Consider the following 18,073-nt stretch of genomic DNA (forward strand, 5'->3'; position numbering starts at 1 on the left):
ACATAATACTGCCTCAATGAAGTGGATGTGAAAACATCCATGAAAATGAACATAGGCTAACCATCCATTTTGAAATAACATTAGCGTTATGTAATTGGATTTATATGAATATCCTATAAATTTAAAATGAAACTATACAGCGTAAACATGGCCATATAGTTGAGTCAAATTGATTTGTGCAGCAACTTCAAGGCAGTTCAAAGTGCTTTATGTCATAAAAACATCATAGAATCAACAATGCAATAATAATTTTTTTTTTTTTTCCAAATGCCACCATCAAAATCATCAATACACGTCAAACATATGCTGATCAATGTTTCAGCTATGAACAGTTGGGTTCAAACAGGCAGACCTTTATTTAAAGGAATTCAGTGTTTCAGCAGTTTTACAGTTTTCTAGAAGTTTCTTTTTTCTTCCAGATTTGTGCAGCATAGAAGCTGAATGTCACTTCTCTCTGTGTTTGGTTCTGGTACAGAAGAACAAATATTTGAGTCTAAAATACATACAATAAAATAGAGATAAATAAATGTGTAAATAGCGCCATCATTTGCGAAACCTCTTAGTTTAATTGTGTTCCATGTGTTCATCCTCAGGGTTTTCACAGTAGATTGGCCTTTTTAATATGTTTGGCTGCAGAAACATTTCCTTGCTAACATGTGATTGTTCTAATAAAAATTCTGAATCAACATTTAACTTTTATGTAGGTTCCTACATTAGGATAATTAAAAATATGTCATTATGAACCAATATGGATGAAAGAAATTGACAAACATCTGCAATAAGATGTAAGGTAAGAGAAACTCTCCCATCAGGTGAGCTGTTAAAAATGCTACACACACTGGAAAAAACACACTAAATCTTTGTATTTTTGGTCTAGTTTTTAGTGCAAATATGTTAGTAAGTATAAGTGCAAGTATGTTAGTGTTTGAAATAAGACAAAACTGACTACCAAGTAATTCATTCTTTGATATTGGTTTTAAGAAGTACTAGTTCCACTGGCAGGCTATTTCACATATAACAAAACATTTTTTCCAAGTCATATAAAACAGAAAATACTAGATAAGATTTGGTGTTTTTGCAGTGCACACTGCACAAACATCCCCTCAGCGCCTTTAAAACAGACTCTTGTAATTCAGCATTGAGGAAAGCAGTTCAAATATGCAGTCACACCAATGTTGAAAAAGCTCTCGAGCTCACTGACTCATGCAGACGCATCTGATTAAAGAGCAATCGCGGCGCCCATAGAGCAAGCAGGGGTGCCGTAATCACCACAGGACAAACAATGTTTGGTTAGCATAAATCTTGACTGGCTTCTTGAATTAAAACTTTATCTCATGTGTCAGGTTGGCAGGCAGTTTTCCGTATTAAGCGGTCAAATACGCACAAAAAACAAGACAATATCACTATCCAGGTTCAATAAAGATCAATCAACAAGGATGAACATTAGGCAGCATTCAGTTTTTATGCACCGCAAATCTGGAACAAACTTCCAGAAAACTGCAAAACTGCTGAACCACTGGCTTTTAGGCTAAATTAAGTCTAAAAGCTGCCCTGTTTAGAGCTGCCTTTGATTAAAAATCTCCGTGATTTTGATGATGGCAATTGACAAAATGTAATAATTGTTGCTTGTTTCATGTGTTTTGTTTTTATAATGTAAGCACTATGGACTTTGAATTGCTTTGTCAATAAATATTTTTTTCTCAGTAACAAGAAGTGGACATTGTTAACTGGAAAATCCCCCGAACCTCTTAAAATGTAGCAAAAAAAACTAAATCTATCTGCTTCGAGCCACACACAATCATTTCAAGGTCATAAAAGGCCAGTAATTAACTTTCCAAAAAAAATATCACACATATTGTATCCTTATTTTTATATTGATATATTTCTAATTTTATTTATTTTGTACCTGCAACAAACCTTTTTTTTGTGAAGACATCTGCGTTTTTAGTCTCTGTGTCACAAACCACCTGAATATTATCTGATGAAAACAAACTTTTCAAAAATGCATCTGTAGCCACTCAAGCTCTGTAAAAAAAACAGTAAATTGACACAAAATGAATGAATGTGTGCACATTTTGAACACTGTATGGTGGCCCAGAAGGGTCAACAAAATGTTAACGTTGTAACACATCGAAAGCCACAACAGTATTTATACCTTAACAGAGGTTTCGCTAAAACAGAATTTATGCTGGCATGAAAGATATGCTAAAATTGTTGTTATGTTAGTAAGTTTATAGCTTCTGCTTTTAGCATGCATTTTGCATGACTTCTGTTTTAGCATATACTCTGGATTGGTAAATTCCATTTTAGCATTACTTGTGCCTTAGCATAACTTCTAATTTTAGCTTCTACTCTATGTTAGCATATATTCTGGTTTAATATAAATTCCATTTTAGCATCACTTGTGTTTTAGCGTAACTTCTGTTTTTAGCGTATGTTCTGTTTCAGCATATACCCTTGGTTTAGCGTAACTTCTGGTCTAGCATATATTCCACTTTAGCATTACATGTGTTTTAGCACAACTTCTGTCTTAGCATAGCTACATTGTATTAAAATTTGTTTTAGCATAGCTATGTTTTAGCATAAATTTCATATTAGCATAACTCCTGTTTTAACTTTCACTGTGGCTTCTGTTGTTCCATTGCAGCTTTCACATTTTGCTGACCCCTCTGGGCCACCGTACACAATTCACTCTCGGATTCTGGCTCTTCGACTGCATAAATGAATGAGAAACATACTAAAAAACCTAATTGGTTTCTCTGTTTTTAAAACAAAAAGGTTAACTTCCTCCAGTGGCGTCTCAACAGTAAGACTCAGTTTTTGTCAGTGTCATGCTGAAATCCATTCAGGCAAACGGCTGGCAGGCGCCGTTATTGGCGGAAGAGACGCTCATTATTCACCATGAGGCGTATACTCTGTTCTAAACCTCGTGTCCGTTTGTTTTTGCGAGCGGTTAACGGGAGGCATGCCTCCGTCCAGGAGTAAAGAGAAGCATTCAGATCGTCGCCTTTCATGTTTTCCGGCCATCGAACTGAACGTGCGTCATCCCAACATTTTGACCAGACTCCTGTTGGAGAACACACCTACATTGTTTTTTTTCCCCCTCTCTTAACAAGCACTTGCTATCTAGACTGCACCCACGCTCGTCAGGCAATCATCCTCTTCTCTCGCTCTTCACCCTCCTCCTCCTCTCTCCCCTCCCTGAGGCCCGCAGATCGCCTCGCTCATTATGCACCTCATTCTGCCGGCAATCGATAGAACGCCGGGAAGGAAAAAGAAACGACGCATAGATGTCCAAGTTGTTTGGTGTTTTTTTTTTTTAAACCACAGATATATGCGGGGAAGGAAAAAGGTGACCGTTGCAGCACAGCTGAAGGAAATGTTTAGGTGAGCAGAAGAGTCAGGTTTTCATTGCATTGACACACGGGTGGAAAAAAAAAAAAAAGTCCTATTGTGATCCAGATGCAGATGATGTGTGAAGGAGAACTGATCATCTCCGATTACTAAAACCTGATGGCTAGCACAGGCCTGCCGTACAGCTGGACACGCTGCATGGATGGACAAAATAGAAAATGATATAACATAATAACTTAAAAAAAAAAAAAGACACATGTCACCATTTGCCTTTAAATATACAACATGTGAGAAAGCTCTGTTCCTTCGATGGCTCTCTATTTTCAGAGATCTCAAAAGCTAGAAGATTTGTGACCAGGTACATATATGTACATACATATGAAGTCATTGCTTTGGCAGAGGAGCGCCAGCAGCTGCTTTCCCCTCTGTAACGGAGACCGTGACTTGAGTCGGTGCAACGTCTCTTGTGCTTCTCCACTGCTTTGCGTCAGTCAAGAACTCCAGGAGGAAAACACACGACTTTGGGGCAGAGTTTCTGTGTGTGTCGCGAGCGAAGGCGACGGCACAAAACCGAGAGCGCAGACGGATCTACGGCTTCTTGCTGGAGCAGGACTTGCAGCACTGCTGTCCGTAGAACCTGTGGCTACAGACGCCGTGCTGCGGGACCAAGTGGCACCAGTTGAAGTGATCGACGCAGCGCTCATCTGTCGACAGAAGAGAAGAGGTTGAGGAGAGCGCAGGGTTTCTACACGGGATTGCTGCATCGACCCACTTTTTTCATTTACGACACCGATATCGGAAGTGAAAATACCGATATTTGAGGTTTAATATCGCCCGATACCGATCCAAAACCAAAAAACAATGCCGAATTGACTAAAAACGTTTCTTTTTTTTAATACACAGACAAAAATGTACTAAATTACAAATTTATTTTGTAACTGCACCAGAACAGAACATTAAATACACTAATAGCTTCACAGGTTTAGTCAAACATGTAAAACCAACTTTAATTTATTGAGTCAGTGCAGTTATTAGTTGAACAGCCAATGTAAAATAAATAATAAAGAAATTAAAACTGACAAAAACAATAAGTTGACTTCATGACATATAAACAAAAATGAAGCAGTGTCAGATTCTAGCAGTTGTAGGATTTGTCTTTTGTCTTTGGCAAAAGACAACGAGCCGTTACTCCCGCTGGCGTCACACTCACACGTTTGTCTTGGTTGTATTTACCCAGAATGCCTTGCGCTACAGCGCACTTTTCATTCTTAGAGCAGTCTCTGTTCCACTTGGTATTCACGTATATTCAATCAAGCCACACCAGAATACACTTCAACCAAACTGAGACTCAAGTGTTTAGGCTTTCCAGGGTTCGCTTTTTTGGTCCACATCAATTATGCGTTCACACGTCCCCAAACGAACCAGACTTTCTAGATCAACGTCAATTAAAGTGGACTGAGCAGGGCTGGTGTGAATGCACCCTAAGTCCACTTACATTTTGCTTTCTGCTCTGAGATGTAGCCATACTTTAAAAACAAAATCTCTTCCAGGCGGTGTTAGTCCCCTTCAAGGGCCTTACCTTTCAGACCGGGTCCAGTGGCCGGGACCCGGTTACCGAGGCGAGGTGCCGGTCCTGGGGGAGCCGCGGGGCAAAAGTTTGTGTTGCACGCCCTGGAAGCGACAGGCCTCTGGTGGGCCGGGCAGCCGGCCTGGGGGCGACCTTGCTGGAGACACTGGACGGTTCGAGTCTGAACCCCTCCTCCGCAGGACACAGAGCACTACGGCAAAAACAAACCAACATGCATCTCCAAGAGGAAATCGCCAGGAGACGTGTGCAAACACGAGACATTCTGCAGCGCTGCAGTGAAAACATTTGCGATGAAAGCAGACGCAGGAGGGAGGCAGAGGGGTTGGACGGTGGAAAGGTCTTTGCAGAGACAAAGAACAGAGGGATACAAACATCCCGGGCAGCATGTTCTCACCCTCTAGCAAAGCTGTCAGGAGACAAACGTACAAGCATCCCCAGGCCTGGGATCAAGCAGGATGAGACTCTGCGCCCGGAAGACGTTTTGCATAATAGATGACATGACGCAACAGTTAGGCCACACACACCCTCTGCTCCAAAACGCTCGGTAAGAGAGCGCAGCTTGAGGATTTTATCCGAGGCCCGTTCCCCGTGGCCGTTATTATCCTGCTGGCTACATGTGCAGAGCAACACACCGCCTACATTGCGCAGTCCGTCTCTGAGGTGAGAAGACGGAGGACACGGTTCACAGGGTCCAACGTGTTGAACCGCAGCGCCATTTTAAAACGAACCTATTTATGCCGCAGCTTTCCAGAGAAGAGCAGCCTGATCAGCCGAAATCAATCACACAGGAGAAGTCGGGTGGAAAATACGTTTCATCAATTTCACTTTCAGGAGTTATACTTATTTTTTTTATTAATACATTATCGCTTTTACTGAGGGGGAGGACAGATTCTGTTCATTCTCACAGATTTGTGTTGAGATCAAACTATTCATACGAGGGCTGCAACTGGAGATTATTTTGGTCATTGATTATTCTAGAGATCATTCTGACGATTAATCGGGTGACAAAACTGGCAGATTTTTCATTTAGCCTTTTAAATCTGTTTTTATACAAAATTGGAAATACATTAAGAGGTGAAAATGAGCAAATGAATTTCTTTTTTAGATAAATTATTACCTAAAAATAACAGCACTTCTGATTATAGTAAATTATGTATCTAGAGCTAAAGCAATAATTGTAATAATCTGCTTGATTTAACATCAGTATGGTGTAGGGATAAACTGTTGACTGAATTAACTGATTAATAACTGGATAGCAAAAGGTGCTTAACAGCAGAACTGGAACCAGGAGTTCTACGCAGAACATATTTACAGAAAAAGTTTTTTTTTATATCTTCATTTTAAAAATGTTTGGTTTTATTTTAGCAGTTTTGTGTTATTCTTTCAGCAAACAGCCTTTTCTTGAGTCCGTGTGCTGTAGATAACGATTAATCACGATTAATCCGATTAGTTGTTTCTGCCCTAATTCGAATGTTTTACTGGGATTCCCTCATAATTCTGAAAGTCTTTACTGTACACCGTTTGCAGTTGAAGTGTGAGCTGCTGCACCTGCTGCCAGGGAGACGGGAACCAGCCTGACACGGAGGCGCCGGACGCTGTTCTGCCAGGGACCACCCGGGGGCGCTCTGGGCACGGCGCTCCACTGCAGACCTGCTGGAGATCCAGTGAAGGTTTGGCCGTATTTCTGCACCGCCGCACGGGATACTCCACATACCTGGGCAGAAAGAGCCACACCGTCCACTCAGAACGTCTGAACCCAGACGACGCGGCGGGGCCTCCGGTGTCTGCGGCGCTCCGCTAAAGTGTGATGAAAGTGGCAGTGTGTAGCCGGAGCCAACATACCCTCCCTGTGGGTCTCTCTCCCCACAGCGAAGCTCTCTTCTCTGGACGCCTGAGCCACAGGACCTGGAGCACTGAGACAGAGGGAGAACCTTAGAACCAGCAGGGTTCCTGGACACCACAAGCTACTTCATTCTGACACTTTGTAGTCGTTCTATGTGATGAGCTGAACATTTGCACTTTTTAAATCTTTTTGGTAAATTGGAATTCTACCCAAGAACATGATCTCAGAATGACAATATTATCGTTTATCGCAATATGTGGGACAATTTATAGTCCAGTAAAATGTGTCACCCTGACAGGCCAGGCTGTCTTTCAACATTAGCGTCTTTCTTGCACGTTTTCCACATAGAGCAAATTTATGGGACATAAAACTATTATATATGATATTATATATGATATATATGTATAATATATACTAATTAGATGACTTCTAAAAGGAACTGGTAGAACTTTTTTTTAGCATTATCACACTAAAAGGGTGAACATGAAACAGTCTTAGTCTGGAAAACTATTATATTCTCCAGACTATAAGTCGCCCCACAGTGTTCACTGCAAAACCACAAAATCTTGCCAAGTATTTCTGGTCTAGTTTCCAGTGCAAATGTCGTAGTGCACCAGAATTAAGACAAAGGTTTCACTCAGAAGTAGCTTTTCAGCTTAATATTGATGAAAAAGTACCAATCCTACTGGCAGATTATTTATCAAAAAAAATATTGTCACGAGTGAAATAATCTGACAGTGGAACGTTTTTCAATATTAAAGACTTATTGACTTGAAACAAGCTCCTTTATCTTGCTGGAAAGTTACTTGTATGTTAGTTTTGTCGTCTTTCAAGCGTACCAAGATATTTCCACTAAAAGGTAGAGCGAAAATACTTGGTATTGAATTTACAGTGCATCCGTCCAAAAAATGAGCCATATACAGGTCGCTCCTGGCTTCGCAAAACAAAGAAAAAAAGTTTCAAAATTCATTCCACTACACAAAATTCAAGCAGTGCAACTTTTTGACATAATTTATAATATAATATTATTATATAATACTTTATAATATTAATAATTGCTATATTTGATGCACAGACTTGCTACTATTTTACCATTAATGCCTTAGTGCTGTGCTGTGATGGCTGCTTTTAATCTGAAATCAACAACTGGCACCATCACTGATTGCTCATTATCATCATGCTCATTATTTTTCACAATCAGACAATTACTCATCTAGTCAGTGAAATGATTACAGCTGTGTAAGTGCTGCTGGAAGGACAGAAAAGGCAACCAACTGGAAACCAATTAACAACTGTATACGAAAAAGTAGAAAGAGGAAAATCCTGTTTGCCTGATAAAATTGAATAAATTAATGGGGAGTGATCAGACTGCAGTCAGCTAAAACACTAATTGCGAGTTGCTTTCATCTGAGCAACATGCTTTTTTTCTCTCTGCTCAGGTTTTTGTTTTTTTTTTTCTTTTTGCCTGTATTATTTTCAACAAGCTTCTAACTGGGAGGTAAAGCTGAGCAGTAATGATAGTTCCAAATGGAGTGAGCCGCCTCGCATGCTAATCTGTTGGAGCTGCGAGACACATTTCTCTGAAAGAAATCTCTCTTTAAATGACTGATAAGTTTGAAAAACGAGAAAACAAGAAACATCTAAGATGTCTGCTATATTTGAAGGGTAGCATGCAAGCTGCTGCTCCCGGGGAAAAACTGTTCTGTTGGTTCACTTATAAAGAGAAATAAGTGAAGACTGGATAACTAATATTTCCACCTGTGCTGGAGACCACAAGCTAAAATGTTGCGCTAACTCCAAAGCTCTAATGATAAAGAGCTTTGGTGTGTTCTGCTAGCACGCTACACCAAAGTAGAAATTAGAAATTAGCAATAGCTAAAGCTAAAGCGCTCATGGTTTCAGTTTTATAGTTCTTAAGTAGCCTATTGCTAACTCTGTCCATGATTTTGTCTAATTTGGGGCTTTTATCAGAAAGAATGCAGGAAACCAGTAGATTTTACAGCTAATTTATTTGCTTAATTAACACTTAATTGTTGTACACCTGCCACTGGGTCAATAAAACTTTCAAAAAATAAGTAACATGAGAAGAGGAAACAAAACTGCTCCGTAAACAGACTTCAAAATAAGAGCGCTAATATGGATGTCAAACTACTTGAACAATCCTTAACAGTTCATAACCAAAACGTCACAGATGTTAAACTCTATTCAACTGAAGCAAGAAACTGTAAAGTCAATTAGCACTTTATAACTTATTCAGAAAACTTAGTTTTGGGGAAGCTAAGTATGCTACACATTTTCAAAGTTAGCAAAAACTAAAAATTAGCTCAGCTACTAGCGGGTTAGCATTAGCGTGCCCACCACTGAGTTTCAGTGCTAATCATTTGAACTGTGTTTGTGGCTCTTTTCATCTTTCTGAATATGAATTGAACAGTTTTCAAAGCTTGATAGATAGCGTTGTAAGCTAGCTCCACAGTTCGAAATTTATCACTCCCCTACTGAAAATGTGTATAAAACAGGTAAAGATATTCTCCTGAGGCTAAACTGAACATAGAGTGGACTGACAGGTTTACTACTGATGTAACTTGTGAAGAAAATGTTCTCCACTGGAGAGTAAATGCACCTGAAATCTGTATTGTTTTCTTCCGTGCTACTTTCTGTTGCTCTGTCACATAAAATCCCAACGGACCCCATCAGTTTTTTGTGTCATGATAAATGTGAAAAAAAAACAAAAACATCCAAAGGGATTCGTTTTGCCAGGCGTTGAGCTTTTTGTCTCACCTCTCCCCAGGGCGTCGGGATCCACTGCAGCCTGTCGTTCCTGGGGCAGCGCCTCAGGACGCACGTCTCCTGGGCTTTGGGCCTGTGGTGCTGCCTGCACATGCTGTCGGGCACCACCACCGCGTGGGCGCCGGGATCCGTGCTGCGGCAGAACACGGTCCGCTTCCTCAGGCCGCGGCCGCACGATTTGGAGCACTGAGGGACGAGAAGGAGGAAGTAAATCAGGCAAGCTAGAGATCCTGACGCTGTTGGTGAGCCTTTAGGCAACGATCTGATGACCAAGTCATTTTTCTGTCAGAGACTCATGCTCGGGCTTTGTAACTTCAACCATTTTGTCTTTGTTTTGTCCTTCAGTTTCCTTCACATTAAGAGGTGAAATCCTTGGCACAGACATTACGGGTGAGTTTGTTATTCCCCGTGTGGGTAGACAAGCAAACAGAAGGTCACCGCTTTGATGGCGTCGCATTATGAAATACGATAAACCGATGGCTGTGAGACGAATGTGACCCCCATCAGCGTGTCCACCAACAGGAGACCGAGCCGAGGTAAACTCCACATGAACCGCAAGGAGACGGACGACAGAGTCAAACTGCTCCGCGGGGACCGAGGGACGTGGCCAGAGAGGCTTTTATCCAACAGCGACCTATTCATTTATCAAATAACACACACACACTTGTAGATCAACGCGCGTATTGCAGTTTTTCTGCAAAGGTTGCTTTCACCTCTGGAAGACCGCCAACTGAACTAGTGTTGCAAACCTAAGGAAGCACCAATCCACTTTTTTCACTTCTGATACCGATACGGATACCGATACTGATACTGGTATCGATACCGGTCCGATACAAAATAACAGTACTGATTTTCCTTAAAGCGCTTTTAAAAAAAAAACACAGACATTTATGGACCGAATTTAAAATTTATTTCATAACTTTGCACCATCATGCAAGTAGGACAATAAAAGCCGGTGTAAAATAAGTAAGAAGGAAAATGAAACTGATAAAAACAATAGGCTGACTACGTTCGTCAAACATAAGAATAAACTGCAACAAACCTTATTTCAAATGGTTCAGAACGTGTCATTATGAATGTAAAGTAAACAATAAAACATGATGATGCTCAGGACACAAAGCACAGAATTATACTGAATAGATCTGCTCTTATGAATCGGGCATATTGTCACCAATAATCAATCTGGAATTTCTTTCAATATCGTGACCAATACAGACATTAATATGAAATTGGTGCATCTCTTATTGGACCAGTAACGGCAGCCAATCATGATGAACCTCCTGGCTGTACACACTGCATACAGTGGATGTAGGTAGAGACTGGCAGTTTCTGCTGAGTTTAAATATAAAGGAGACAAAGTGTTTTCAACTAAAACATGCTGAATTCATTTTAAACCAACAGCACAAGGAACACAATATTAAAAGAGTGCAGAGAATAATTAACAATGGAAAAGTTTAAATTTTATTCTTAGTTAAAAAGAAAAAAGCTTTTTTTTGCAGTATGGCAAATCATTAAAGTCTCAGATTATCGGTGTCTTCCAGACGTCCAGCAGGGGGCAGCAAAGGATTACATTAGCTTTACAGTACGGGTTGGCAGCTTAAACCGAGGTGATTAGTTTCATCTCATCTTGATAAATAAATATACAACAAAGAGCTTAGACAAAAAGAAAAAAACATTTTTCTCATTAAAAACTTATTTTTCCATAAGTCATTGTTAACCAGTGGGAATCAAATCTTCTCATTTCCTTTTGAGATGAATTTAAAGTTCATGCTATCATATTTAGTCACACTGGCAGTTTAGAATCACAACCCATTTCAAGCATCATGACTTATGGCAACTTTATATAATATAATATAATACCTTAATTTCACATTGGTGTAGTTTAATGTGGTTTTAAACACGTTTTTTCTCATGTCTGATCTGATCGTTGTGTGTGTAGAATCAGATTTTTTTTAATTAAGTTTTTTACCAAACGAATGAACATCATTTAATTACCAAAGACATTTGCTACAGGAACATTTACTGTTCTCGAGCTGGTATGTTTGTGTTTAAATAAAAATAAGGCATAAATCACGTCAAAAACCAAATGAACCAATCAGACATTCGGACATAAACCGGCTGACCAATCAGTATTCAAGGGGATGATGATTAGTGGACAGAAATAGGCTCTTAAATGAACAAACAAAATTTTAAAGGGAAAGTCACCTTACATGCTTAAGAGTAGTTAATTACTAAATGTAATGTTAAAATTACACATTGCTATAAAAACTATAGAAACCTTAATTACATGGTTATGAAAAACTCAAACCAAATTGAAAACATAAAGATAAAATAGGGTCAGTTACAGAATAGATCCTCGTTCATGTCTGGAGGAAATAAACTCTTTAAATAGAATATCCAGAGAGCGTTTCTCTACTTCCTGGTTCAATTAATATTACCACCTCCAGCTAAATGGCTGCAGCGCCAATAAAACATAAAGGTGAGCCACAATGTTTTTCATTAAAATGTCTCGCAACAGGACAGGTCAAGTCATTCCTCTTAATGGATCTGCTGTGTTCAGTCAGAGGATGTATATATTGCATTACGTGGGCGCTGTATCATTTTTCCATGTGCAGGTGATAAAGTCTTTTACAGTGATGATTAAACCACTTAATTAAAATTAAATTAAAATACTTAACATTTTTTTGTATTGACAGTTCATGATAGACTCTCAGGCACGTCATTTTGTCTCCGAAGTGAATTTGTGCTGGCTTTCGCTGCTAAAACGTTCATTTGTGCTGCTTTTGTTTTGAAGACATTACTGAAAGTCTAAAGGTCAAAAGGTTCAATCGGACGTTCCACGTTACTCAAATCAAACTACATTAGTGTTAAATGTTTGTTCTGTGCTTGTGGAGGAAATATTTAGCAGCACAAACGTAGCACGATTAATTCACATCGAATCTGTTTGACTTCATTAAAAGTGGGAGGGGCCGGTTGACCTTCTATGACCTTTGGGAACTTTTAACGTCTTAAAAATGATAGCAGCACAAACAAAACATTTTGCTACACAAACATGTAGCAAACGATGCTGGTTTGGACCCACCTGGGACCAGGACCCTGAGCTCCACTCCGGCGGGCAGGCCTGGGTGTGGCACGGCTGGATTTGGGCCGGAGAGATGACGGGACAGAGGGAGTGCGCCGCCGCCTCGTCCCGCTGGTAGGTCACCTTCCTCATGCAGCGCAGCGCCCTGGTCTGCTGGCCCCCCCCACAGGAGCGGCTGCAGGGCCCCCAGTCCCCTGGGGCCCAGCTGCAGAGGGACAGGAAGAGCAGGGGTGTGAAGCAACAACGACCGGAGGAGTTGGGTCTAAACGCTGAACTCGGGCTCTGTTATCAGGAAGTCGACCACATCACTGAGCTCCCAATCAGAGAGTCCAACCACAGGTTTAGACCTCGGTCTGCTTTGCTTATTTTCATCCTTAAAGAACACCGTTACAACGTAAACCATCAGTGATTGCCATCAAAAAAAAAAAAAAACTCCAAATCGCATTAAAACGTCCAATTATCCATCTGTTAAACACTTCAAACAGGTTGGCATCTTATGATTCATTATGGAGCAGAAATGCTGACCTTAATTCATATATCCATGACCCAGCCGTTCTATGCATCATTATACTTTCGTTTCCTATGAAACTAAACATAAACAAACCATACTGTACACAACTCTGCAGGAAAGTTTTCCCAGATTTCCTCAGCAGACTGCAGTGCTCAGCCTGTGAAAAAGGGGATTTGCACCCAACAGGTTTTGCTTTTTTGTTGCACTTAAATGTTTCATCATTAAATATCAGATTATGCTATCTTTGATAACTGAACAGCATTTTTATGTTGTAATTTTGCCATTACTGGACAGTATATTGTTCATAATTTTCTTCTTTTAGTATATTTTTATATTTCTATTTCATATTAACCAACATGCCGTAACAGAATGTCACTGTGCTGCTGTTTCCCCACAGTGTGACAATAAAGGATATTTCTGTTCTATTCCAGGGCTCAGCAGGTTTCACCAATTCACACTTAAGAGTTTTGGAGACCATTTGAAGACAATTATGAATGAAATATAAGTTTAACAATTTAATTTAAGTTTAACAGCTGTATCGCAACAAATGTACAAAGGAAAATCATATATTTTATAGAGTTTGTTATACTATATACTGTATATGCATATATATAAATAATATGACTTGCCAAATTTACTACAGATGTTGTCAAATTAATAATTTTAGTTGAAGGCATTGGTACTGTTCCTTTTGATGCCCATTATAGACGCGAAGAAGCTAGCTAGCTAGTACAGATAAATCAGTAGCTAATTAGCGATAGCCGTAACAGAACGCAATGAAGATGTCTGCATGCGACTCAAAATTTTGCCTGACAGAAAAGAACTGTGATTATTGTATTCTGGGTCAAATTACATTTGTAAAAAAATATTATTATTTTTTAGACATTTAAGGCATCAAGTTTAAATACATGAATTTGAGACTTTTTAAGGATATAAAGGACAACATGTATTCTATTCATACAGGTACTATCTAAATGATGAGGAAATGGTTTGTGACACTGGACTAATAAATTACTTGGTTTGGATAACTATAATTCCTGCTTTGTCATTAAAACAACAAAAACCAACTGCATTGTTTTTGCCTGTGTGTCTCATTGACACACGGGCAAATTTCCACAAATGAGAACCTTAACAATAAGATGCTAAAGAGAGGCAGAGGGAGGAGATGAGCCGACGGATCTGTCCACTTCGGAGACGACAAGCTACCAAAGAGACCGTTCCTACGCACTGCTGACCTGCTCCGAGGGGAAGAAGAAGAAGAAGAGGAAAGAAAAAAACGCTTTCATTCCTCTTCAGATGGCAGAGAAAAATGAAGCAGCAGGACTGAACCGCACTTTGGACGCTAGGAGGCTGTGGACCACTGGGAGCCGAAAGCATCGGTTCGGGACTTTTGGCCTGAGGGCTGTTTGTTTCTCTTTCCCCCATCTGTTTCCCTGACTTATAAATAACAGTATATCATTGGAGAAAAGTGGCGGATGTGCCACTCCGCTTTGCTGCAAAACCAATACAGATGTAGCCATAATTTGTATATCTCCAATATCTCACGAAGCTGATGTATATTTTAAGGTAGGACCAGAAAGTGCGGTTCTGTGGAGCCAAATTCCTACTTTTGTTAGCAGCTGATTGCACATCTGAAGAACTGGTAGCACAAACGGGTGGAGCAGTTTGGATTGGTCTGAAACATTTAATAGATTATTCAACATCTGTGGGAAATGTTTATTGTTTCTTTTGTGTTTTTTTTTTTTTTTACTGAATTAATTTAAATGGCTGTAATTAATTAATCACATTTTAATCAAATTATGATTGAAATGTTCCACCTTTGTTTGCACAAATAGAATAAAAATACACAATTAATTGTGTTAAAAAGTTTAACACACTATAATCTATGTGAATAATTCATCGAAATTAACACATTAAAGTCCCGGCTCTGACTAAAACAAATAACTCCCCTGAAAATTTGACTATTTGAAAATCTAAAGTAAGAATTCTAACTTTTCTAAAATAGTTAGACAAGTCACGTGATTCTTGCCAAGCGTTAATCCGTTTAGGAAAAATAAAATGCAGTAAATGTAGGCTTGGTTTATTTGGTCTCTATTTTGGCCAAATAAACCAAAGAAAGAAAATCACTAACAACATCTATCTAAGTGCAGTTAGCCAGAATGATGGAGATCTTTCTCTAAAGAAACAAATTCTCCCTGCATCCCTGCTTTACGTTAGAAATGCTGCTGCACCACAGGTCAGCACTGTGTTGGTGCAAGAAGAAGCTAAACGTGTGCCTGAGGCTACAGAGCTAATGGAGTGAAGGGAATCGGGGGCTTGTGTTTGGGGGGGTTAACTTCTCCATGACCAGACCGACTGGGCCCCGCAGGAATCCCTCCGTCTCTGCACAATGAAACATGGAGAGGGCTGTCAGCACTCGTGATACACTCCTTAGATATAAACAGGCATTCTTACAGTCTCCCCCTGTCAGACACACACACGCCCACAGTTCGAGTGCATCCCATCTCATTGTCAGCTTCTCTTTTCTGCTGGGGCTGTTGAATGCGAGCCCATACATCCTGGAGATCTTAATGCAGTCTTTAGAGCTTTCCTGCTGTTCACTCAACTCAACTTTCTTCTGGTGAAGCACGCATAAAACACTTCAGAAACGGTGTCTATTCCTATATATAAGATAATTCATGGGTGTCAAGCTGCTGCTTTTAGCTGAATGGATCATTCTTCTGACACCGAGGCTATTTTCTTCACCAAAAAATGTCGGGAAGCTCAGGACCAACAACCAGGCCGTCTGATAGCTTCCACTGAGACAAGAGAAACTGTATGCTAAAGATTAGCAGTTTGTTCTCAGGTGGTAATAAACCGGTGGAGGTGTAACTGATAGCTTGACTTGTTTAGCCCATAAACAAGTTAAGCACAGCCCTGTTAGCATGGCTCCATGTTAGCATGGGTTCCGGTTATCATGGCTCCCACCTGGCATGGCTACCTGTTAGCATTACTCCTTGTTAGCATGACTCCCTGCTCGCATGGCTCTCTGTTAGCAGGACTCCTTGCTAGCATGGCTAGCAGGGAACAGAGTTCCACCTAGGATGCCAGGCTACATACTTACCTTGTGGTTGAACTCAAAATCTATTATTTAAGCCTCAAACATTTAGAGAAAGTGTGCATATGAAGTTTCATTTTGCGCAGTGCAGTTGTGTCTATGTGTGTACTCTCTCTGACCCCTGCCTGTTCTTTTGGGGCAGTGCTATAAATCAAGCTAGCTCCAGTTCCCCAGCCAAAAGCCCTACAAGCTATAGCAGAGATAGAGAGAGAGAGAGAGAGAGAGAGAGGAAGAGAGAGAGAGAGAGAGAGGCCTTTTATTCAACTCTTTACTCTAATGCACTTTCACCCGTTTTGCTTCTATGAATTCTGTGTTTGGTCCTAATGCAGACTTTTAAAAATGCATACCTTGAAATGCTCTGTCTAGACTACCTAGATGCAACTTGGATTTTATGCATGATTTCATGCTCAGAGAGCAACAACCAGTCTGACAAGGTTTAGATGATTTCTTCAAAGCTGGTTCCAGTTATATTTTCTGTTCTCTTCATTCTATTTTTAAGTTATTTGCTAAAGCCTTTTTTTTTTTTTTAAATACCACTGTTTAAATTTAAGCTCAAGATTATGTATTTGTTTTTTGACAGAGAATCTGTGGAGAAATAAAAAAAATTAAAGCTGCAAGCAGCCTCGGGCGGCCCTCGCAGCAAGCGCCGCTCCGGCCTATTGGCCACCGCGGGGGTTCCAGCCACCGCAGAAGCTCTCGCACGATTTCCAGAGCCGCAGCCCGCTCCCCACCGCAGAAGCTCCGCCGCAGTTTCCAGCACCGCCGCCCGCCAGCCGCCGCAGAAGCTGTCGCGCATTTTCCCCGCCCGTCCACCGGGCGATACGCGTGAATGCGTTCGGCGGCGCTGCCCGACGACTGTCGAAAAATCTGGCGCAGATCGGTCGATGCGTCGAGGAGACACAGCCGATGTATTAACTTAGGGGGCGCAGTGGAGCCAAATTACATTTCAAACTCGTTGGGCTCTTTAGAGGTGAACAAAGGTCATACATATCCAGTTTGGCGCCAATCGGATGATCTATGTGTGAATTAGAGCCAAACGTATGAATATGGCGAGGGACTGATATTCGCCATTTGGCCACGCCCACACGGTTCAGCCAGAAGCGAGCATTGACAGAGCTCATCATCCGAATTACCTTGATTAGGTCAAGAGAGCCATAAACGGAGCTTTCCAAGGAAAAAAAAGACACTTCCTGTTCTGAGGGGGCGGGGCTTAGATGACGTCATAATATGATGACACAGGGTCGTCAGGGATCCCACCAGGGTCACTCGTGCAAAGTTTGGTGCAGAAGCTATCGACCGTTCACAGTAAAATACAAGACTTCCTGTTGTCAGGGGGCGTGGCCTACGTGATGTCATCATTTAACCATTGGATATTATTGGACACAAGATAATGATCAATAAATGAAGGTTTGGTGTCTCTGTCAGTTTTTGTGTTAGAATTACAAATTATTTAATTTTTTCCTCTTTAATTCAACATTGAACTGTCATTCCGTAGGGCAATGCTGCCCTCTGGTGTCGAATTACTGAAATAATGAAACTATTTCAGTGGGCAGCAGAGGGCAGCATTGCCCTACAAACAACGAACATGGACTGTTTATTATGTAATTACACAGAAGATCTCTCTAATTCATTCTGAGGGGGCGGGGCTTAGATGACGTCATAATATGATGACATAGCATTGTCAGGCATCACACCAGGATGAGTCAGGCCAAGTTTGGTGCAGCTCGGTCGAAACATGTGGAATCTAGAAGCAAACGTATGGCATCGGCGTTACAGGTCACTTCGCCACGCCGCCACACCCAGCTGCTTCA

At 40.7% G+C, this 18,073-nt stretch overlaps 1 protein-coding gene across 2 annotated transcripts in view; it reads right to left on the bottom strand.

The window, feature by feature from the left end:
* Positions 1 to 381: 381 nt before the first annotated feature.
* Positions 382 to 18,073, bottom strand: part of adamts18 (ADAM metallopeptidase with thrombospondin type 1 motif, 18) — a 75,020-nt gene continuing 57,328 nt past the window's right edge. For both annotated transcript variants that reach the window (XM_032561434.1, XM_032561435.1), the window contains 6 exons: positions 12,655 to 12,859; positions 9,564 to 9,758; positions 6,785 to 6,855; positions 6,491 to 6,656; positions 4,934 to 5,132; positions 382 to 4,058 (listed from right to left, as the gene is read on the bottom strand). In XM_032561434.1, the coding sequence (XP_032417325.1) occupies positions 3,943 to 4,058; positions 4,934 to 5,132; positions 6,491 to 6,656; positions 6,785 to 6,855; positions 9,564 to 9,758; positions 12,655 to 12,859 (952 nt within the window). In that variant the 3' untranslated portion in view covers positions 382 to 3,942. The remainder of the gene's footprint in view (positions 4,059 to 4,933; positions 5,133 to 6,490; positions 6,657 to 6,784; positions 6,856 to 9,563; positions 9,759 to 12,654; positions 12,860 to 18,073) is intronic.

The sequence above is a fragment of the Xiphophorus hellerii genome, chromosome 4, assembly GCF_003331165.1.
Source record: "Xiphophorus hellerii strain 12219 chromosome 4, Xiphophorus_hellerii-4.1, whole genome shotgun sequence".
Lineage (NCBI taxonomy): Eukaryota > Metazoa > Chordata > Actinopteri > Cyprinodontiformes > Poeciliidae > Xiphophorus > Xiphophorus hellerii.